This window comes from Paroedura picta, chromosome 7 (genome assembly GCF_049243985.1).
Source record: "Paroedura picta isolate Pp20150507F chromosome 7, Ppicta_v3.0, whole genome shotgun sequence".
NCBI lineage: Eukaryota > Metazoa > Chordata > Lepidosauria > Squamata > Gekkonidae > Paroedura > Paroedura picta.
Window position 1 is genome coordinate 58,276,463 of NC_135375.1, and position 23,076 is coordinate 58,299,538.

Sequence of the window (23,076 nt, forward strand, 5' to 3'; positions counted from 1 at the left end):
AAATGAAATTAATATGGATGAATCTGAATTAAGAAAGTAAGATGAAGAAAAGTAACTGAATTAAAATTTAAAAATTTAAAAATTAAGCACAGCACAGATTTAGATAGTAGATTATTAGCAGAGTCTGCAAAAATGTCAGTGATATTCTCTTGTTAACCTAGCTGAGGAATGAGAAAAGGACAGTGTAATTACTACTGTGTCTGAAACAGTACCTTATTTGAGCAAAAAAAAAAAAACCAATGCCACTAAGAACATTATTATCAAAAGCTAAACGTGGAATATTCCTATTCAAAAATACTCTTGTTACCACAGGACAACAGGATTTCAACCATGCTTTGCTAAACCATCTGACTAATCACAGTTGATGACAGTTCTGGACTAGACAGGCCTTTATCCTGATTCAGCAAACCAATGCTTATTGTTGTAAGTTAACAGGACTGGCACGCATGAGTAGAGTTACTCAAACAGGTCTTAAGTGACAAAAAAAAACTACTTACGTTGTCCACAGTAAGTGCCAATATATCCCTTCTGACATTGACACTGCTCATCCAGGCAGGTACCACCATTCATGCATCTTATACTGCACTGTTGTACTGCAGTAAAACACAAAAATTAATTATATTAATTATATTAATTATATTAATTATATTAATTATATTAATTATATTAATTATATTATATTATATTATATTATATTATATTATATTATATTATATTATATTATATTATATTATATTATATTATATTATATTATATTAATTGTTACTGTTATATTATATTAATTGTTAATGGTATAGTGGGTAGCCAACAATGGCTAAACAAAACAGCACAGGAATCCAACCAAAAATGTACAAGAATAAAAACATATACCTGAACACCATTCTAGTATTTGTGACAACATAAACCAAGTTCAGACAAGTAATTGTCCTAAAAATAGACTTTTTGACACATCAAAAGGCAATTATAAGGAATTTGTTGTTATATTTTAAAATACAACAATATAAATTATTAGCATATGCAGGGTGGCCAAGCTGTGGCTCTCCAAATGTCCATGGACTACAATTCCCATGAGCACTTGCAAGCACATGTTGGCAGGGGCTTATGGGAGTTGTAGTCCATGAATATCTGGAGAGCCACAGTTGGGTTATCCCTGGAGCCATCCATTTAGTAATTATATTCCAAAATACACAACTTCTCCAGCACCCAATACACATACCTATATTCCTCCTCCCTCTGGCCTCTCCCTCCATCCCTCATTCAGACTTATTTCTACCACCACTATCTCTTACATATGTAGTCTCCGTTCTCCCTCTCCTTACTCAAACATGCAGTATTCTCAGTGATACTTCTTTTCAAAAAAGGCAATATATATGGTGCTTTGAATTCATAAGTCATAAAATATAACAAATTATATTTCCCTCTTCAATCAAGACTACCATATGCGTTTTCTGTTTTGAATTTTTCTGATCATAACACTGGATAAGGTGTGTGCTTCCCCCTTCTGGCTTCCTGGGCTGTTTGAAATTCAGTGAGTCAGTTGGAGGGCACTTCCCTCAGAGCCAAGGATACAGACAGAGACGTGTGCTGTACTCCATCTCACTAACTGGCTCACTGGCTCACTGCTTGGAGTCTGGTAAACCAGCTGGTAAGCTAGTCCCCTCTAATTTCACAGTAACCAAAGGACACAGAGAGAGGAGCATGCATCCACCACTCCTCAGGATGATACGCTGGGCTGCTAGCATTGTAGTGAGTCAGATCAGGTCAGGCAAGCTCCTCTCTGTGCTCCTATGCCTTCTAGTGCATGCCAGAAGATATGGGGGTGCAGAGCATATGCAAGATGCTAAGTGCAAGACGGGACAATAGTTGATAGGTTGTCACAAGTCCAGAGATGTTTTTTTTGAGCAGCGGGCAAACCACTGCCTCTTTTAGCACTTCCAGGAATTCTCCTGTTGAGAGGGAGAGGTTGATTATCTTACAGGGGGAAGCCACTAGTCTTATATTGGTTGTTTTTAGCAGTCATGGGTCTGAAGGGCATGTGGTTGGCTTCATTGCCTTTAGCATCCTGTCCACTTCAGTCAGAGTGAGTAATCTGTACTCTCCAGAGATGGCCAAGGAGCCTCTAGTTCACTTTCTGTATATAAAGTTAGAGGGAGGTGTTGGTGTTGAGATTTTGTCTGAAAAGTGACTTGCAATTGCCTTACAGCTGATATCCAATTGGCTATTATTTTGGCACCCTTCCTCCAGGGCAAAGAGAGATCAAAATATCCTAAATAATTGCACTGGGTGTAAGTTAGCAGATGCAATGGCAGTTGAGTAAAATTTCTATTTTACCGACTTCACCGCCATCTCATAGGCTCTCAACTGCCTTTAGGCAGAGAGGACATCTGGGAGCAATCTCATCAATGGAGGCCAGCATTCTGTCATGCCAGTTGCTGATCAGACCATTCAGAAAAGTGCCAGGAGGCATTGGGTTACTTAGACCATTCAGGAATCCAATTGGATCCATAAGCCTCCATGAACAAGCTAAAAGCTACTTGGCACCTAAATGTGTAGGGGGTTGCAGTGTTAGCTGGGCCTTCAGGGCAAAGTGGTCTGACTATAGCAGGACATTAGCCAACAGCAGATCCATGTTCAACCTCACACCGAAAATGAGATCCAGGATGTGACCTGCTTGATGGGTAGAGCCAACAACAATTTGCTAGAGTCCTAGTGTCACCATGGCTCACATTAGGTCCAGCCCATGTCTAGAGGGTGGTAGCTCGGCATGGATGTAAAAGTCTCTCAGAATTAAGAGTCTAGGAAACTAGAATCCAGGCTGTCACCTCCTCTAACAGAACTGGCAGGGCATCTGAAGGTGCACTGGATGCATGGTATACCAGCCAGATGGCCACACTCTCGGTTGAGTCCTATCTGAGGCCTATGCATTACATTCCTGGAATTGACAGGATGGGGAGAACCCTGAAGGAGAAATCCTTTCAGATTAGGATTGCCAACCCCTTCTCCCTGCCCCACAGTCCAAGCAGGGGCTATCTCTATACGACCAACTGTCCCACCCTCCCTGACCCAGGTCTCCATCACACACACCAGGTCCAGTTGTTTCACTGTGTGTTTTGACTGTGTGTTAAATCTACACTGTGTATAGGGTGTGTTGCTAGGGGTGTGTTTGGTTTCACTTGTGGGATCAAACTGGCTAGTTAGGGGAATTCAGTTAGGCTAGGCTAGGGTGGTTAGTTAGGTAGAATTAATCAAAAATATAATCAATACAGATTTTTTGGCAAGAATAACATAATTTAATTAGCGGAAATAATTATGGAGAGGTTGACCTAATTTGTATGAATTAATCAAGGGGCAATTAATTTGAGTTAATTGGGGGAGTCAGTTTGGATTAACCTCGGATGCTCAGTGCAGCTCTGATTTCCTAGAGCGGTTTTGGTGTGCTTAGTCTGAGTTTTTTCATTGTTCCCACCATAATTCCCACCGCTTTAGGTTGGCTCCGTCTGTGTTGTAGGCCAGGAAGCGGCTTTTTTTCAACTGGGGTTAATGTTCAGATTTTCAATTTCCCTCCTTCCCGTTTTTCATTTCTTTCTTCCCTCCTCCTTCCTGCCCCTTGTGGTTTTTATTGTTGGTGCTTTAGTTCTCTTTTTCTGGTTTTTCTTTCCTCCTCTGGACTCCTCCGTTTCCCTCCCCCCCAGTTCTTCCCTACAACTTAACTAACACCTTGTCTTAAATAGATGACATTAGATTAGGCCCTCCATTCTTTTCCCACCTTCCTGAGTGTAAGTTTGATTGTTTCAGCCAGCGGTTCTCAAGCCTCCAGATGCTGTGACCCCCACCGCTGCAGCAACCCAAAGGTGGTCATAGGTTTGCACATGCGCTGGTGATCATGGAAGGTTGAGGTGGCCAGTGCCATGGCACGGAGAGGAGGAGCAGTGTTGGCGCGCCAGCCAGCAGGCCTTCCATGATCACCAGCACACATGCAACCCTATGATCCCCTTTGGGTCCTCGCTGCCAGTGGTTCTCAACCCCTTCCCCTTTGGGTCACTGAGGCCACAGCTCCCGCAACCATCAGTATCCTGTATGTAAATTATTGTTCTCACCACTGTTCTTCTGTTTCACTGGTCTATTACACTGTTCTATTGCCATCACTATATTATTACTGTTTACAACTACTAAGTTATCTGTACTGTCCCCTGTTGCTAAGTTCTATGTGAACCACCCCGAGCCTCAGGGGAGAGTAGTAGATAAATAAATAAATATTAAATATAGAGCTATTATTTTTATTCCTTTTCATTCTTCCTTTCTGGGAGAACTTTTTAACATTTGAGGTCATCTTCCTTTCAGGCAAATATCATATTTACTCATATTTTGTTTTCAATCTCCTTTGAGTTTCTTAGTTTAATATATAAAATTCTTTTTTTTAATATACTCTCAACTCCTTCATCTACTTATTTTATACTCTTAATATTTTGAAAGTTATGTTGTATCAATAGATTATTGCATTTTACGTATGATCTGAGCTATTTGGGGGACTGCAATCAAAAGTGGGACAACAATTCATTCATTATATACTTACGTATTATTAACCTTATACTTTTCCTTCACCCTTTTTCAGTTGTTTTATTGTACAAAATAATCTTCATCTTGCCACTTTTTATAACAGAACACATAATTTATTCTGCTCTTCCCCTCTCCCATGACCCTTTCTGACAACATCAGTATCAAATGGTCTTGTAGTACTACTCCATCCATTCATAAAACAAACCTTATAATAAAATGATTACCCTGAACTGATGCTTTATTTATGCTTGCTAAATTCTAGAACTGTGTTTATTTTATTTTAGGTCTGATGCCTTGTATACAATTACACCATAGAATAATATTAAAATTTTAACATAACACGAATTAACTGTTATATTTATTTAAAGACTTTGAACAAAATGGCGTTACTCTCACAACATATGTAGTACATGTTACTTCCAAGGTTGTGTGCTTCAGGCCATGTAAAATAAGCCAATCAAACTGATGAGGAAGGACAACAGCAAGAGGGAGGATGACTGGATCCTGGCTCTCTTCTACTCCAGAAAAATTGGCAAAATGTCAATTTTTGCTATCTGTGCATAGACCTTGGCTGCTGAATTGCTTGAGTAATGGTGCATACAGCATCTGTTTGAATACATAATTCCTCATCAAACTACAGATGCACACAATGAAGTTTGCCTCTAGCTGGATCAGGGTGAATATTTCATATATTTCATATACACATACACAAAGGTCATAGCACACAATCAGTTAGTCACTTACTCTCATCAACAGATATGTACCCCTGTTCCCTGAAGACAGGTCTCAACTGATTAATGGAAAAAGGGAACCGGGCAGGACACATCAGCATTTAAAGCAGCGCTACCTTGGCAGGAATGGTTAGGCAGTACCAAAAGGGAGTCTGCGCTACAGCTGTAAGATGTATATACTTTTACACACTCCAAATATTATACGTGTTCTAAACAATAAAATGGAAAATTTCTAAAGAGTAATATATATTCAAATCTTACCCGTTTTTGTTCCACAGGTTGGCAAGATCTGTCCACTGGAGCAAGTGCACATGTTAGGACGGGAACAAAACCCATCACCACAACTATTTCTACAAATTGCTGTGGAAGAAAACAAAAAAACAAAAAAACATTTCCATTACTTGTGTCTCAAAAAAGCAAGCATATATATTCTGAAACAGAAGTTTAAAAATTGCTAGCTTTGCATTTTTTTAAAAGTTTCAGAATACTTCCTTCAGTGTGGGCTGTTCAACACAATGAAGATAGATCAAAGTGGGTAGCTGTGTTGGTCTGAAGCACAACACATTTAGAGTCCAATGGCACCTTTAACACCAACAAAGTTTTACTCAAGGGATGAGCTTTCACGTGCACTTCCTCAGATACAATATAATGGAATGAAGTAATCAGTCCAAAATTATAGGTAGAGTGCTAGAGTAATGAAAGTGGTTAACAGATTAACAGCATAATGAAAGTGGTTAACAGATTCCAGAGATATAGGAAAAACCAGAAATTTGAATTTGTTTGAATTGCATCAGAAATATTTGGCATACAATAAATACATCACATTTCACATTAAGAGAAAAATGGGCAAACAGATAATCAATTGCTGACAGCAGTTAGCTGAGATCTTGCCCTTCTGCCCCCTGTCTGTCCTCTCAAGCATGGAAGCATCTTAGGGCAGTGGTTCCCAACCTTTTTCAGGCTGGGGACCGGGGGGGGGGGGAGAGGGAGGCCCGGGGACCGGAGGGGGGGGGAAGAGGAAGGTGCAGACGCCAGCATGCCAGCAGGCACAAACACACAGGCGTGGAGCTGCCACGGGGCTGCTGCACCAGCACCCGCAACCCCCCACAGCGTGGCACTCATTGCGCTGGGAGCAACACCCTGTGGGGAGGAGGCGCACCCTCCTTCCGCCCACCATGGCCTGGTACCAGTCTGCAGCCCGAGGATTGGGGAACAGTGTCTTAGGGCAGTGGTCCGCAACCTTTCTAAGGCTGCAGACTGGTTGAGGTGGGGAGGGCGATCCGACGGCTGCACATGCGCGGCCGCAAACGCGCACACGTGGCACTTTGGCGCATGCGTGAAACTGCCGTTCATGCGTGTTTGCAGCCGTGCATGGCACAAACCACTGGTCATAGACCAGTGAAAAGCATATGTATAGTATTCTAAACTACATTGTATTATATTAGGTAAAGGTATCCCCTGTGCAAGCACCAGGTCATGTCTGACCCTTGGGGTGACGCCCTCCAGCGTTTTCATGGCAGACTCAATACGGGGTGGTTTGCCAGTGCCTTCCCCAGTCATTACCGTTTACCCCCCAGCAAGCTGGGTACTCATTTTACCGACCCCGGAAGGATGGAAGGCTGAGTCAACCTTGAGCCGGCTGCTGGGATTGAACTCCCAGCCTCATGGGCAAAGCTTTCAGACGGCTGCCTTACTCTGCGCCACAAGAGGCTCTTTTGTATTATATTAGCCATAGTTAAATACAATCTACTTGTTCAAATCAATTATTCCAAATAAGTGATCAATTAAAATACAGAGCACATTGGGTTCTTCTGAGGGCTTGTTAGGAATGCAGGTTACCTTATATAGTAAGTCAAAAACAAATGTTCCTGTTGAGTCCTGGGGATTCCATTGTTCTGTGTTGTAATAACTTGCATTTCAGCAATTTCCCTTTTCAATTCTGTTCTTGAAGTTCCTTTGTAATAAAATGGCTACTTTGGGGCTACTATTGAATGTCTTGGCTTTACACTCTGTGGGCACTAAACCTGTTCTCCCACAGGTTTTTCAGTCTTGTGGTTCCTGATGTCAGATTTGTGTCCATTTGTGTCCTTGTGGGGTCACACAGGGCAGAGTTTCTAACATCTTTATATGCCCTCTGGCAGAGTTGGTACAGAGTTTCGGGCTGGGCTGTCATCAATATTATTACACCCAGCTCTATCTCCTGATGAACAGCTGTCCAGACGTCCCCCCCCCCCGAACTATTCGCCAGATATATGGGAGCTGTTGCTGGATGGTTAGAGCAGAACCGCCTGAAACTCAATGCCTCTAAGATGGAGGTCCTGTGGCTGGGTGACAGAAGGTTGGGTCAGGAAGCAGGCTTACCCTCCCTGGCTGGGACGTAGCTTACCACTGCGCCCATGGCCAAGAATTTGGGAGTGACCATCGATGTCTCACTGACTCTAGAGGTGCAGGTCAAGAAGGCAGCCCACCAGGCATTGTTCCACCTTCACCAGGCACGGCTACTAGCACCCTACCTATCCTCTGAACATTTGGCCACAGTGATCCATGTGACAGTCACCTTCAGAATAGATTTCTGTAACTCGCTTTGCGTGGGCCTTCCCTTGGCCTTGATCTGGAAATTGCAGCTGGTGTGGAATGCAGCTGCTAGGGTCCTCACAGAGACATCTTGGAGGGCCCATATCCAGCCTGGGCTGAGGCATCTGCATTGGTTGCCAGTTGCCACCCAGATTCAGTTCAAGGTTCTGACCTTCAAGGCCCTACGCATTATGAGACCCACATATCTAAGGGACTGCCTTTCAGCCTATGCCCCCCCGCAGGGCTTTACACTCTGTGGGCACTAATTTATTTATTTTCCCGGGCCCAGGAAATGTATTGGTCATTCCCAGCACCTGGCCTCTACCAGAGCCAGGGCCTTTTTTGTCCTGGCTCCTACCTGATGAAATTATCTCCCGGAGGAGTTGCGGGCTCTGCAAGAGCTTTCAGCATTCTGCAGGGACTGCAAAACGGAGCTCTTTTGCCAGGTTTATGGTTGAGGATGGCGCGGCAAAGAAGATCTGATGGGCCCCCCAGCGTTAAGAGTGTAGCACCTGCCATGATCTGTGTTCCCTCCTCCCACTCCTACTTTAGGTTTCTGAGGGGCTAGAGGGTCAGTGACTGCCATGGTTTTTAACTGTTTTAGGAGTCTGTATTGATGTATGTCCGAATGGGTTTTAATGGGATTTTAACCCACCATGAGCCTATTATGAGAGTGGCAGGCAATAAGTCGAATAAATAAATAATAAATAAATTTATCCTTTGGCATAGTTTGCCCTGTTCATCCTATGTAGAGAACAGAAGGGCATTGTTTGCATTTGATGGCATATACAATGTTAGAAGATGAGCATGTGAATAAGCCTATGATAGTGTAACTAATATTGTTGGATCCAATGATTGTGTTGTCTGGATGTATGTGACAGCAAAGTTGACATTTAGGTTTCTTGTAAGCTCTGGTACCAGTATCTATGTTCAAATTAGATGCTGTATTAATCTGGGTGAGGTGTTGTTTGAGATTAAGGGACTGTCTGTATGCAAGAAAAGCTTTGCCCCCCAGAACAGGTGAAGGAGAACTGTCATTTTCCAATAGAGGTTGTAAGTCACTGTTGATGCATTGAACTGCTTTGAGTTGAGAGCTATATGTGACCAACAGTAGTGTCCTGTTATTGTCTCTTTTGGGGCAGTCTCATAACGGTTTTCTCTGGATATTATTCTAGCTTTGTTTCTTAACTTCTACAGGTGGGTACTTGTTCTAAAAAGGTGTGTTCTAGATCCCTCAGATCAGAATCCCTGCATGTAGGGTTGGAGCAGATGCAATTGTAGCATAGAGCATGGCTATATACAATGAATCATTTGGTATGTTCAGGATGGTAGCTAGAGGCATGTAGGTATGTTTGTCGGTCAGTAGGCTTCGGGTATAGTGTGGTCCCTAGTGGTCCATTGTGTATTTTTACTGTAGTGTCCAGAAAATGTATTTGTGCACACTGGTTCATTGTCAGGTAGATGGTGGGGTGAAAGCCATTATATGCCTGGTGGAAAGTATCTAGGGCTTCTTTATTATGTGTCCAGATGATGAAAATGTCATCAATGAATCGCAGGTATAAGAGAGGTATGAGTGTGTGGGTTTAGGAAGTGTTCTTCCAAGTCTACCATGTGGATGTTGGAACATCGAGAGGCCATGTGAGTGCCCATGGCTGTACTATTTATCTGAAGGAACAACTTGTCACCATATCTGAAGTGGTTATGGGTCAGAACAAAATGGCACAGTTTGGTGGCTGAATCAGCTGTGTTTTTGTTTGAAATTGTATTCATAATGGCTTGTAATCCACCATTGTGTGGGATGTTGATATACAGGGATTCCCCATCCATGGTGGCCAAAATAGTGTTTTCTATACGGTTGTTCAAAGACTGTATTTTCCTCAGAAAGTCTGTGTTATCACAGGCATAATTAGAGGAATTGATGGCATGGGGTCTCAGAACAGAGTCCATGTATCCAGATATGCCCACGATGATAGTGCTTATGCCTTAGACAATGGGGCATCCTGGGTCGTCAGGTTTGGTATTTTGGTTGACTATGTACCCTCTATATTCTACCCTGGGGTAGAAGGGCAAGTTCTCAGCTAACTGCTGTCAGCAATTGATTATCTATTTGCCTGTTATTCTCTTAATGTGGCATATTTATTTTATACCAAATGTAAATTCCCAGGCACAAATTCCCACACAAGCAAACACAAACGAATCCAAACTGCTGTTTTTCCTATTTATCTCTGGAATCTGTTAACCATTTTCATTATGCTTTATGTTAAATTACTCTCACACTCTACCTATAAGTCTGAACTGATTACTTCCATTTCATTATATTGTATCTGAGGAAGTGTGCATGAACATGCAAGCTCATAGCTTGAATAAAACTTTGTTGGTCTTAAAGGTGCCACACAATGATATTTGTTCAACATAATGACATTTTCCTTTGGAAGCCCCTAGCAGCAACAGGGATACTAGATAAGGGTTTCCCCACATCTACCCTCCTGCAGTTTCCTTGTGGTAGCCACTCCCCACGCACACATATGTCAACAGGGGAAGGGGGGAGTCATATTATAACAAACTGGCAATGGATGATGTGATACATATTTATATCAACAGGATCTAGGGAATAGAAAGATTACTGTATTAACTGGACTGGGAAAATCTAACCTGTACAGCAGTGGTCCCCAACCTTTTTATCACTGGGGACCGGTCAACGCTTGACAATTTTACTGAGGCCCGGGGGGGTAGTCTTTTGTCGAGGGACGTCACCACCGCCTGAGCCTCTGCTCCACTTGCTTTCCTGCTGGTGCCCCTGACTTTCTGCTGCCCGCTGGGGGGCGCTGCCAGCAGCAGCTGCGCAGTGCCACGTCAAGGGGGAGCCCCAGTCATGGCAGCTGCTGGAGAGCACCAGCCAGTGGCAGAGTGGCAGGACAGCTCCCGAGTCAGCAGCTGGGGAGGACGACGAGGAGGAGCTGTGGCCCGGTACCGACTGATCCACGGACCGGGACCGGTCCCCGGACCGGGGGTTGGGGACCACTGCTGTACAGCCCAACAAGTTTTGCTGAGATTATTCATAAAGTTTTGCAGCAACACAGGTATGGGAAAGATCAGAGGAAAGTTGCATCACAATGTTTCAGTAGGAAAAAACCTTGCTACCCAAAAGCATCAATCAGGGGGGCACATAACCCATGCAGAAAAGGCCTTTAATTAAATACAGGGTTGCAGATATAGACTCCATTCTGAGTTTATACATATTTCAAAGCAGGGCATTATGCACACACATAATTTCCAAAGAAGTACAGAAATTATTGACTAGTCCCCATGTTCCCTGTTTGTAATGTTATTTATAAACAACACTACCCAGTGACTTTTCCTAGCCAATTTGGTGTAGTGGTTAGGAGTGCAGACTTCTAATCTGGCATCCTGGGTTTGATTCTGCACTCACCCACATGCAGCCAGCTGGGTGACCTTGAGCTCGCCACAGCACTAATAAAGCTGTTCTGACCGAGCAATAATATCAGGGCTCTCTCAACCTCACCTCCTTCACAAGGTGTCTGTTGTAGGGAGAGGAAAGGGGAGGCGAATGTAAGCTGCTTTGAGACTCCTTTGGATAGAGAAAAGCAGCATATAAGAATCAACTTCTTTTTCTTCTTCTATCCAAAACAGAAAAAATGCATCCTCCTAAATGCATTTATTTCAGTGGACAGAAGAAGTGGCAGCTGGTACCCACTGAGGCAGAGATCAGGGGTGGGATATGGCAACAGTAGACAGAACCAATCAGTTCTGGTGCTCTTACCATCCTCTTCCTCTGAAATACTGAAGGAGACAAATCAAGTTAGAAGACATGGTAGAAATATTTCTCCCAGTTGTAGAAAAGGGAAATACTGATCCTTTTGCAGGTGCAAACCTAATGCACCCTTTTCTTTTGTAACTGTGTTTACAATAGGAATATTAATTTCATTTTAATGTATTTATTTTACATTTATATACCACCCTCCCCTGGGGCTCAGGTAAAAAATACCCCATGCAAGAAAAAAATCATGACACGTGGATGTTTTTCCTAACATCCACTATACAACTTACTACTCAGAAGAGCAAGGTTTATGCTTGCGTCCTCTTTAAATTTCAATCCCATTTTCCTCCTTGACGGGGGACTCAAGTGACTTTTCACCAGGTGCCCCCCCCCCTCCACTTAATCTTCACAACAACCTGATGGAGATAAGTTAGGCTGAGTGACTGCGATGAACCCAAGGTCACCAGGCAGGGCTTCATGGATGAGTGAAGGACTCAACCCCAATCATCCCAGGTCCAAGCCCTTCACTCTAACCAGTACATATGACAGCCAACCAGTAAGACAGGAGAACTGCAGATATCAATGTGATCACCTCTCCAAATCACTAGCTCAAAATTAAATTTTCCTTTTTATCATAGAATCATAGAATCATAGAGTTGGAAGGGGCCATACAGGCCATCTAGTCCAACCCCCTGCTCAACGCAGGATTAGCCCTAAGCATCCTAAAGCATCCAAGAAAAGTGTGTATCCAACCTTTGCTTGAAGACTTCCAGTGAGGGGGAGCTCACCACCTCCTTAGGCAGCCTATTCCACTGCTGAACTACTCTGACTGTGAAAAACTTTTTCCTGATATCTAGCCTATATCGTTGTACTTGAAGTTTAAACCCATTACTGCGTGTCCTCTCCTCTGCAGCCAGCAGAAACAGCATCCTGCCCTCCTCCAAGTGACAACCTTTCAAATACTTAAAGAGGGCTATCATGTCCCCTCTCAACCTCCTTTTCTCCAGGCTGAACATTCCCAAGTCCCTCAACCTATCTTCATAGGGCTTGGTCCCTTGGCCCCAGATCATCTTCGTCGCTCTCCTCTGTACCCTTTCAATTTTATCTACGTCCTTCTTGAAGTGAGGCCTCCAGAACTGCACACAATACTCCAGGTGTGGTCTGACCAGTGCCGTATACAATGGGACTGTGACATCTTGTGATTTTGATGTGATGCCTCTGTTGATACAGCCCAAAATGGCATTTGCCTTTTTTACCGCTGCATCACACTGCCTGCTCATGTTTAGTTTACAATCCACAAGTACCCCAAGGTCTCGTTCACACACAGTGCTACCTAGAAGCGTATCCCCCATCCAGTAGGCATGCTTTTCATTTTTCTGACCCAGATGCAGAACTTTACACTTATCTTTATTAAATTGCATCTTGTTCTCATTTGCCCATTTTTCCATTGTGTTCAGATCTCGTTGAACTCTGTCTCTATCTTCCGGAGTATTTGCCAGTCCTCCCAATTTGGTGTCATCTGCAAACTTGATGAGTAGTCCCTCCACCCCCTCATCTAGATCATTAATAAATATGTTAAAAAGTACCGGGCCGAGCACCGAGCCCTGAGGTACCCCGCTACTCACCTCTCTCCAGTCTGATGAAACACCATTGACAACAACTCTTTGAGTGCGGTTCTCTAACCAATTCCCTATCCACCTAACTATCTGAAAATCCAGATTGCAGTCCTTCAACTTATCCATCAGAACATCATGGGGAACCTTGTCAAAAGCTTTACTAAAATCCAAGTAAATGACATCAACCGAATTTCCCCGATCCAGCAAACCTGTTACTTGGTCAAAAAAGGAAACTAGGTTGGTCTGGCAGGACCTGTTGGAGACAAATCCATGCTGACTTCCTTGGATCACCAAATTGTCCTCCAGATGTTTGCAGATCGCTCCCTTTAATATCTGCTCCATTATCTTCCCCACAACAGAGGTCAGACTCACTGGTCTGTAGTTTCCTGGGTCATCCTTCCTCCCTTTTTTGAAGATCGGAATAACGTTTGCTCTTTTCCAGTCCTCCGGGACATCTCCAGTCCTTAAAGAGATTCCGAAGATGATGGACAAGGGCTGTGCAAGTTCTCTGGAAAGTTCTTTGAGTACTCTCGGGTGCATTTCATCTGGACCAGGGGATTTGAACTCATCCAGTGCAGCTAAATGCCTCTCGACAACCTCTCTATCCATGTTAACCTGCCACCCAGACACTATCCTTTGGCTACAGCCATCTCTAGATGTGCCTAAACACTTTGACCTGTGGGAAAAAACAGATGTAAAATAGGCACTAAGCCTTTCTGCTTTCTCTGCATTTTTCGTTAGAGTTTGTCCATCTGCACCCAACAGTGGGCCTATTGCCTCCTTGACTTTACGTTTGCTCCCCACATAACTGAAAAATCTTTTCTTGTTACAATGGGCTTCCCTGGCCAATCTTAGCTCACTCTCAGCTTTGGCCTTTCTGATGATTGATCTACAGTGCCTAGTAACCTGTAGGTACTCTTCTTTAGAGCTCTGTCCTTCCCTCCATTTCCTGAACATTTTCCTTTTCTTTCTTAGTTCCTCTTGAAGTTCTCTGTTCATCCAAATAGGCTTCTTAGAGCTCCTGCAGTGTTTTCGTATTTCTGAAATAGTCATTGATTGAGCATGCAATAGCTCTTGTTTGAGTAGCGCCCACCCTTCACATGCTCCCTTCCCTTCCAGCATTCTCGTCCATGGTATGACACTCATCATGTCTCTGAGTTTATTAAAGTTTGCCCTATGAAAATCCAACATCCGTGTCTGGCTACAAGCTTCCTTGGCTCCCCATCTCAAAAGGAATTCTATGAGGACATGGTCACTTCCCCCTAGGGTCCCCCACCTCCTTCACCTCATCCACCAACTCTTGCCTGTTGGTCAGTATTAAGTCCAGTATGGCTGAACCTCTTGTGGGTTCATCTACCATTTGATAAATGAAATTGTCAGCCAGGCAGGTCAGAAACTTGCATGACTGAGGACGCTTCGCAGAGTTAGTTTCCCAGCACACATCTGGGAAACTGAAGTCACCCATGAGGACTAGGTCCTGCCGTTTGGATATTTTCTCAAGCTGCTCACAAAGTGCAGCATCCACATCCTCTCGTTGGTCAGGCGGTCGGTAGCAGACACCAACCACCACACTGTTTGTTTTCCCCTCGCTTATTTTCACCCAGATGCTTTCCACTGCAGATATGCTCTCCTTCACTAGAATTTCCTGACAGGTAAGCCCTTTCCTCACATACAGTGCCACTCCTCCACCTCTTCGATCTATTCTGTTTTTTCTGAACAGTTCATATCCATCCACCATTACATTCCAGTCATGAGAATCATTCCACCAAGTTTCTGTGATGCCTACTAGATCATACCTTTCCATCAGCATGAGAAGTTCCAGCTCTTCCTTTTTATTGCTCATGCTTTGGGCGTTAGTATAAAGACAACTGAATCCTTTTACTTTTGGTTCCCTATGAGCTGGCCTTGCCGGTTGGGCTGCCTCCGATCGTTTTCCTTCCATACACTCCCTATGTTGATCGTCTCCTTCCCCTAGTGGCTTTAGTTTAAAGCTCTCCTGATGAATCTCCCCAGGTTCCTGCCAAACACATTCTTCCCCAGTTTCGATAAGTGCAGTCCATCAGGTGCTAGTAGGCCTTCCTCAAGAAAGCCTATCCCATGGTCCCAGAAACCAAATCTCTCCTGCCGGCACCAACTACGCAGCCAGTGATTCACCTCCCTTATCTTCCTCTCCTGATGCATTCCTCTTCCCTTGACAGGCAAGATTGAAGAGAATACCACTTGTGCCCCCATTTGCTTGAGCTTCCTCCCCAGATCTTGATAGTCTTTTTTAATAGGAGCGATGGTATTCAGGGACATGTCATTCGTTCCCACATGGACCATCACAAATGGGTAGCGATCCGTAGATTTGAGGAGTTTGGGCAGCCTTTCTGAAACATCTTTAATTTTCGCCCCTGGCAAGCAACACACCTCTCGGGTTAGGGGGTCTGGCCCAGCCACATGGCGATCCATTCCTTTTAGCAGGGAGTCTCCAATTACCAGTACTCTTTTTTTTTTTTCCTTCTCAACTCCATTTCCTTCTGTCCCCGTGGCCTCTTCCCTTTGTCTTAGAGTTTGTTTTGGGACCTCTTCCCTTGTTGACCCTTGCACCTCCTCTGCAAAGGCCTGAAATCTATTCTGGAGCTCCAAAGGCCCCGAGAACTGTCTCGCCCTTCGCCGTTCAGTCTTTTTCCGAACTGCCTGCAGAGGCTCCCTATTGTGGTCAATCTCCTTGTCCTCTTCAGGACTGGTTGTATTCTCTTTATTCTCTTTATTCCATGTTGCAGAGCTCTGGACTACGAACTCCTCCCCTTTCTTACTTTGGGTCAGAGTAATAATTCTGTTTTCTAGTCCCCTAATCTTTTCCTCCAAAAGTCTTACCAGCTTACACTTGGGGCAGCTGTAGTCCATCTTGTCTTCTGGGAGGAAGGCAATCATGTCACACTCACTGCAGATGATGGGATGAGTGTCCTGGAGGTCCATTGTAATGTCTAGGCAGTGCAAGTACTAGGGAAATATAATCTACCGATATAATCTACTGATTCTAATTGCTCGGCCAAGAACCCCAGGCTAAGAGCCGCAGGCCAAGAGCCCTTTGTCTCTCTCGCTCTTCGGCTCGCGCCAAAGGCTCGCGCCTCTGGTGAGGAGCAGCCCTTTTTAAGCCTCCCAACAATTACCCAGCAATCACCTCACCCAGGCAGAACAATAGCCTCACCTGGTCAGCAGCAACTCTCCCCAGTAGCTCTCTCCACGTGCTCTCAGTTGTCTGAGCTTTTTGTTTCACATAAAGCAAGGAGGCCTTCACCCACATCTAGAAATCAGAAGCATTTTCTCATACACCCAGCCCACCAAAATAAAAGTTTTTCAGGAGTCCCAACCCCTTTTCTTTCAGGAAGTAGCATTTTCCAGAAGCTGTCATAACAATACAATTGAAAGCAGCGGGATGCTCTTAATCTGCTCCTAACAGTGAGATCATGTGCATCCGAAGTCAGACATCCCTGTATCCAACAGGATTCTCAAGTAAGTATATAGTGTTTTGGAGCATGAAAGAAGTATGAACAGGAGGGGAAATCCCCACAACTTCCATAATTCTTCTTTTTCAATTTCTCAGTAGTCAAGGAAAAGACAGGAGAATAATATTTTTCTTTTCATACTAAAGAAAGAAGCTTATCTTTTCATTCTGCACTATCTAGATTTCACTGAAACATACACCAGACTGAATCCTTCTTTCCAGGCTCTCCTCCCGCCCACACACACACACACACATCTGAGAAAATCCCTGAATGGTCTATTTCTTTCTTCCCCACCTTTTCCCCAGGAAAGAAAAAAATATTAATAATGTTCAATTATTCCTATGCATATTCTGACTGCTTAGAGACTAAAAGGAGACATCAGGATGGCCCCTTGCCCAATAAACTAAGATGATATTGTAGACAGGGTTGGCTTAAGGGGGGAGCTCTCTGCTCCTTGGGTGGGGTCTTATTTGCTTGTATTTCTGAGTTTAAAGTGTCTGATTTTAAATCTCTATGAGTAACTGTTTTCTAAGCAACAGAAATGGTCAAAAGAGCAATGAAGCACTAACTCATATGGCCCCAGCCCCCTCCTGCAGCCTCTTTACTGTTCTTAACAGCAAAATGAAACTCTGATATCTTTTTTTTAAATCCTTATAAAATCCTTGTTGTAAAGACACAAAATTTCCTCTAAACATAAAAAATAAAATACTGTTAAGTCCTTGTTTTAGGATCTGATTAGGTAAAAAAAACCCTTTCTAGAAAAACAAATTTAAAGCATATTCTGACTTTATTTTAAAAACTGCAAAAAATCTATTTAAGACATCACTCTTAAAATATTAAACTTTTATCTGCTAATACAAACAATTCAGTGGGACACTGGAGAATTAGCATGTAGTAAACTGCAACTGGTCCAGAATACAGCAATGCGGGCCTTCACAAGAACACCTTGGAGGGTCCACGTCTGGCCTGTTCTCAGGCAACTGCACTGGCTCTCAGTTAAATTGTGGATCAAGTTCAAGGTTTTGGTACTGATCTTCAAGGCCATTCACGGTCTGGGACTGGTTTACCTAAAGGCCTAACTGATTATGCCTCCCCAAAGAGCATTTTGGTCTGCCAATTCAAACAGGCAAGTAACCTGGGACTGAACCTAAAGGAGCTCTCACAGTTCTGCAAAATAGAGTTCCACCAGGCATTTTGTAGGGTCCAATGAGCAATAGAACATCAGGGATTGGGCCCTCCTCCATAAACTCTCCTTCTGGATGTAATATAGAATCATAGAGTTGGAAGGGGCCATACAGGCCATCTAGTCCAACCCCCTGCTCAACGTAGGATCAGCCCAAAGCATCCTAAAGTATCCAAGAAAAGTGTGTATCCAACCTTTGCTTGAAGACTGCCAGTGAGGGGGAGCTCACCACCTCCTTAGGAAGCCTATTCCACTGCTGAACTACTTTGACTGTGAACATTTTTTTCCTGATATCTAGCCTATGAGATTCTATAGCTCAAAGCAATGATGGCAAATGGTAATACCGGGTAAAGATTTATAACTTCTGATCAATGTAATGTCTCAATTATGTTTTTAATCTTTAAACTGTTTGTGGAATTATTGTAAACTATATGTCGTGAACCATCCCGAATCAGCAGCACCAGGAGGGGTGGTTATCCATTGTTGTTCCTCTCTATATATTTATGAAACAGCCTAGGGGGTGGTATGTGTCCAGTTGTCCAAGTTGGAATAGGGCCAATCAGGGTGCAGCCAGCTTTGCCCTGATTGGCCCTGCCCCTGCAGCTCCTGCCCTCCATCCTTGGACTCTAGCCTCTTTGCTCTCATACACCTCAGTGTCTAGAGCCAGCAGCAGGTAAGGGGAGAGGCCGTCGGCAAAGGGCCATGGTGGAGGGCTTGCTAACAAGGGCCTCCTGGCCTGCTAGCCTGGGCCTGATGACGAGGGCCTCCCAGACTGCTGACAGCCTGCTAAGGAGCTCTGTCCCAGCCCTGCTAACAAGCTGCCCAAGCCCCCACCCACCCCACTTGATCTGGCTGCGAGCTGCAGTCTAAAGCCACCTTAAGCTGCCTGGCCAAGGGCCAGGCGAGGGGGCCCTTTCAAGGCCCATTCTTAGGAACGGACTTTGAAGCTAGTAGAAATATAACTATAAACAAATACAAATAAAAACAAAATTTTGTATGGTTGAAGTACCATGGAAATAGTATCTTTAATAATGATCCTTAAACCCTGACCTGACTAATCCAGGGCAGCCCGATTTCATAAGATCTCAGAATCTAGGCAGGGTTGGCCCTGGCCAGTATGTGGATGGGAGACCTCCAATGAACATCAGAGTTATGCAGCAGAGGCAGGCATTGGGAAACCAATTCCTAATATCTCTTTCCTTGAGCACCTTAAATGGCTGCCATATGTCAGCTGTGAGTTAATGGCACTTTCCACCACTAGAAATCCGTAAACCATTAGAAATTAATGGATAAAGAATCTGTACATTCTCTTTTTTTCATTTGTAATTTGTGAACTTCATACTTAAGAGAGTAAGCACCCCCACTTATTCAAGAAATAAGTGTATTCTATCTATTCCTTGTTCTGCAGACCTCCAAATGACCTATATTACCATTGGAGAGGGTTTCTCAACAATCAGGAGAAGCTTTTAGGGCAGACAGAGGGTTGTAATAGAAGAGAATAGTGGGAATAACCCATTCTATAACTGGAGGTTCACTAATGTTTCTTTGGATACAACCAAAGTAAACATCATGTATGAAAATGCTCTGAAGACTGGATTGCAATATTTAAAAAGCCTGCATGTGTAAAAAGAATCCCTAACAAAGATCCAAGTTAAAATAAACATTAAGGTGAGTTTTCCACCACTGGAAAAAGTATTTAAAAACCCACTACGGTTCTGGTCAGTAGTGTTACTATAGCTAGCAACCTTTGTGCTAAGTTACAAGATATGCAGATATAAACCTGTGATGTATAGCTAGCAAGAGAGCCATTACAAATAAACAGAAGAAAAATGAAATCATGATGGACCAGAACCAATGCTTTGTTAAGGAATGCCATATTAGAACTGATGATCAAAGCATGAAAGAGTAGTCTGAAACCAGTGGTAATCCAACTAGCACAACTATCCTTCTAATGTTATTTTCATTTATAGATTAGCTATAATGTCACAGTCCTGTATGTTTCCTTAACAACCACATTGGCCTTTGCAGCTATGCTGGGACCCTAAAAGGGCAATGGAGATGAGACAGAGAATATATTTATGTCTCACTTGCCAAAATGGGTTTACCTCTCCTAATAGGCAAAAACAGGTGGGCACCAAGCAAGAGAATACTTCAACAGCCCTTTGGATCCACTAGAAGGGCCTATTGATGCACTTGAAGAAACTGGGAGGAAATGTTGACACGCCACTGATGACAGCTTATGATCTAGCAGTGTGGTTACAAATCAGACCCTAATAAAGGCATAGATTGGGCCCATCACTACTGCAGGAAGCTTAACTACTGGTCCAACAAAGAAAGCAATTCTATAAGATCCTTTCAAACTTTAAAATTAACATCTTTAAAAAACAGATATTCTATTCTGGCTCTGGCTCTAATCATAGGGGTATGATAATAAAATTAGAGTCCAGTAGCACCTTTAAGACCAACAATGATTTATTGTTGGTCTTAAAGGTGCTACTGGACTCTGATTTTATTGTGCTACTTCAGACCAACACAGTTACCCATTTGAATCTATCCTTAGAGGTATGATAGTTAGACACTGTTGATCACTAGTGAAAGAAGAGCACTCTGCACAGGTATAACATTGTATCTCTTTCAGTACTGACCTTAGCAACAACTTCTATGAGTCAGCTCTGATGAAACAAAGCCATGAAGAATCTCTGTTCAAGTGACTTCCATATTCTTACCAAGTTATGTCAAAAGCCAGACTTGTTACAACAATAGTTCACTTGCTCAAATAAATAATGATGGGGCTATTAAAATTCATTTTTAAAAATCTGCTCTATCTAACCTGAAACACAGCTCTAGATTAGTTGCCAGCTGCCAGGTGAACCTGGAGATCTTCTAGAATTACAGTTGATCCCCAGACCCCTAAGATCAGTTTGCCTGGAGAAAATGCCTACTCTGGAGAGTGGACTCCATGATATTATACCCTGAGATCCTTCCTCTCCCTGAACCATGCCCTTCTCAGACTCCACCCCTAATCTCCATGAATTTCCCAGCCCAGAAATGTCAACCCTACTCCAGACAAACAAAAATAAGGTAATTAGCTATTTTTGAATGTCTAACATGTTTCTTTTATTCATAGATTTGCTCTACTGCCAGTGTTTCTATTCATTAAATACACAATGAAACACTAAACAGCCAAACTTGATTCATGTTGTACTTCCTTTTATGTGCAATGATGAAGTGTTACAATTCAAAAAAGTCTTTTGGGGTAGATTATTGCCCAAAGGTTGTAAAATCTGAAGTCAAACACTTACGAACAATACATTGATTTCCCCCAGGGAGTGTTTTCCATCCAGGGCAACAGTAGGAGTGGAATCTGGAGCCACACACATTTGGTCTGTCACATGCAAATAAGTGTGTACATAAAAAAACAAAAACAAGGTCAGTGGAAAGAATGTAAAGTTTAGTAATGCAAAGCAAATATGAAACTGGCCACAGAAACAACACACATTGTTCATAGCCTTGTTTGATTTCTTAATTTCATAATATCTTTCCCTCCAAAGAACATTCTTCTATAACAAAAAGGACTCAGCATTTTCCCCCATTTTAAATAATTCTGAAAGCATGTTATGTCTATTATACAGAGTAAAATCTCCCTCCAAAGACACCTACATTATTTCTATCTCAAAGAATTGCATGTTACAGGCAACACTGATATAAAAGCTTTATGTTTTAGGAACAGAAAGGAATCATTGTGTATTTTATAACATGAGCTTTAAAGCGTCACTCACCCAATCTGAAAAACATGTTTCTTCAGCAAATTCTAATTGAAATCACCCATAAATATAGCAAAGACCATTAAAACTTCATCATGAATTTGAGGCAAGATTTGCCACATTTGGTATTGCTATTAGTGTGGTGCAAAAGCCAGATGTTTTTTTGCAGCCCATCACAATACTCAACACACAAGAAAACTTTCCAACCTGGACCAAAAGTTAATATTAACATTTAAAATAGAACAGTCATTTAAAAAAAAATAAAACAACAGTTACAGAAGGAAAAGCAGCTTAGAGCAGAGAAGATGAAGACATCTACAAATATTTGTGCTGAAAGGCTAGGGAGACTACACAGATATATGATGAATCTTGCAGGACTGATTGGAAAAACAAACTGTCTAGAAAGGTGGCTGGAAGGATGGGGCTGGAACTTACACAGAACATGATGAAACAGCATGGTGCAAGATGTAGTAGAATGTACATGGAACTGGTTGTCCAGCAGATAAGCTCATAAACCAGAAAAGGTAATGAAAAAATTCAAAAATAAGGAACACTGTGGCTGTTTGAACAGAAAAACTCATGTGATCTTCAAATATCTAATACATTACATAATAGAAAAGTATAGTTGCTCTATAAGGGCTTACCAAATGGAACAGAATCATGGTGAAGAGACATTCATGTGGAAGAGCTTATGCTCTAGATGCTTGACTTGTGGGTTGCTTAGAGATAAAGAAAAGCTTCACAGTAAGGAGAGCACTTGTAGCGTAAAATAATCAGAGATAGCTATAGGAGGATAAAGACATTTTAGAGATTAAGAGAATGTGCTAGAAATTGACTTAGACACTACAAGTTGCATGATAATGAAGCTTTTGATGAAGTAGCTATCAGATGCCTATAAAATTTATGGAGTCAGAATCAAGTCATGATTAAGTAGTGCTTTAGCCAAAGACAACCTGCCTGAAACAACAAGACTGTGAATGCCAAGGGCAGAAGAATCAAGAGTAAATTTTGTAGACTATCTTGAAAGTAGAGAAAATTAACCCACAAGTTGCATTCAGTGCTTGAGGAAGGGAGAGTCAGGAAGAAAGTTAATGGATTTCCCTGACAGACTGAGAAGTCACTGTATATTACAAGGTGGCGAGAAGTATGAATGTTCAAAATATGGCCATGGAACCTAAGCCTTTTCTGAGAACAGAATATTTGCTACATTCTAGAGAGTACAAGAATTCACACAGAAGACACAATATTGTAGGCTGAGTGGTTAACCTAATATGGCATATGGGATACTGAGCATTGCACAAAAAAGAGGGGAATTATAATAGGAAGGAGATGAAAGGGTGCTTGAGAATTATGCCCAGGACAATTAGATGTGTCTGTTGAAT

At 42.7% G+C, this 23,076-nt stretch overlaps 1 protein-coding gene across 3 annotated transcripts in view; it reads right to left on the minus strand.

Moving 5' to 3' along the window:
* FBN2 (fibrillin 2) overlaps positions 1-23,076 on the minus strand; it is a 206,627-nt gene that overhangs the window by 182,120 nt on the left and 1,431 nt on the right. Inside the window, exons 1-4 of one of the 3 annotated variants that reach the window (XM_077344465.1) lie at positions 22,339-22,357; positions 21,233-21,315; positions 5,550-5,648; positions 498-593 (exon numbers count right to left, since the gene is read on the minus strand). In XM_077344465.1, the coding sequence (XP_077200580.1) occupies positions 498-593; positions 5,550-5,601 (148 nt within the window). In that variant the 5' untranslated portion in view covers positions 5,602-5,648; positions 21,233-21,315; positions 22,339-22,357. Of the gene's footprint in view, positions 1-497; positions 594-5,549; positions 5,649-21,232; positions 21,316-22,338; positions 22,358-23,076 lie in introns of those variants that run through there. The other 2 variants (XM_077344463.1, XM_077344464.1) reach the window with 2 other exon arrangements.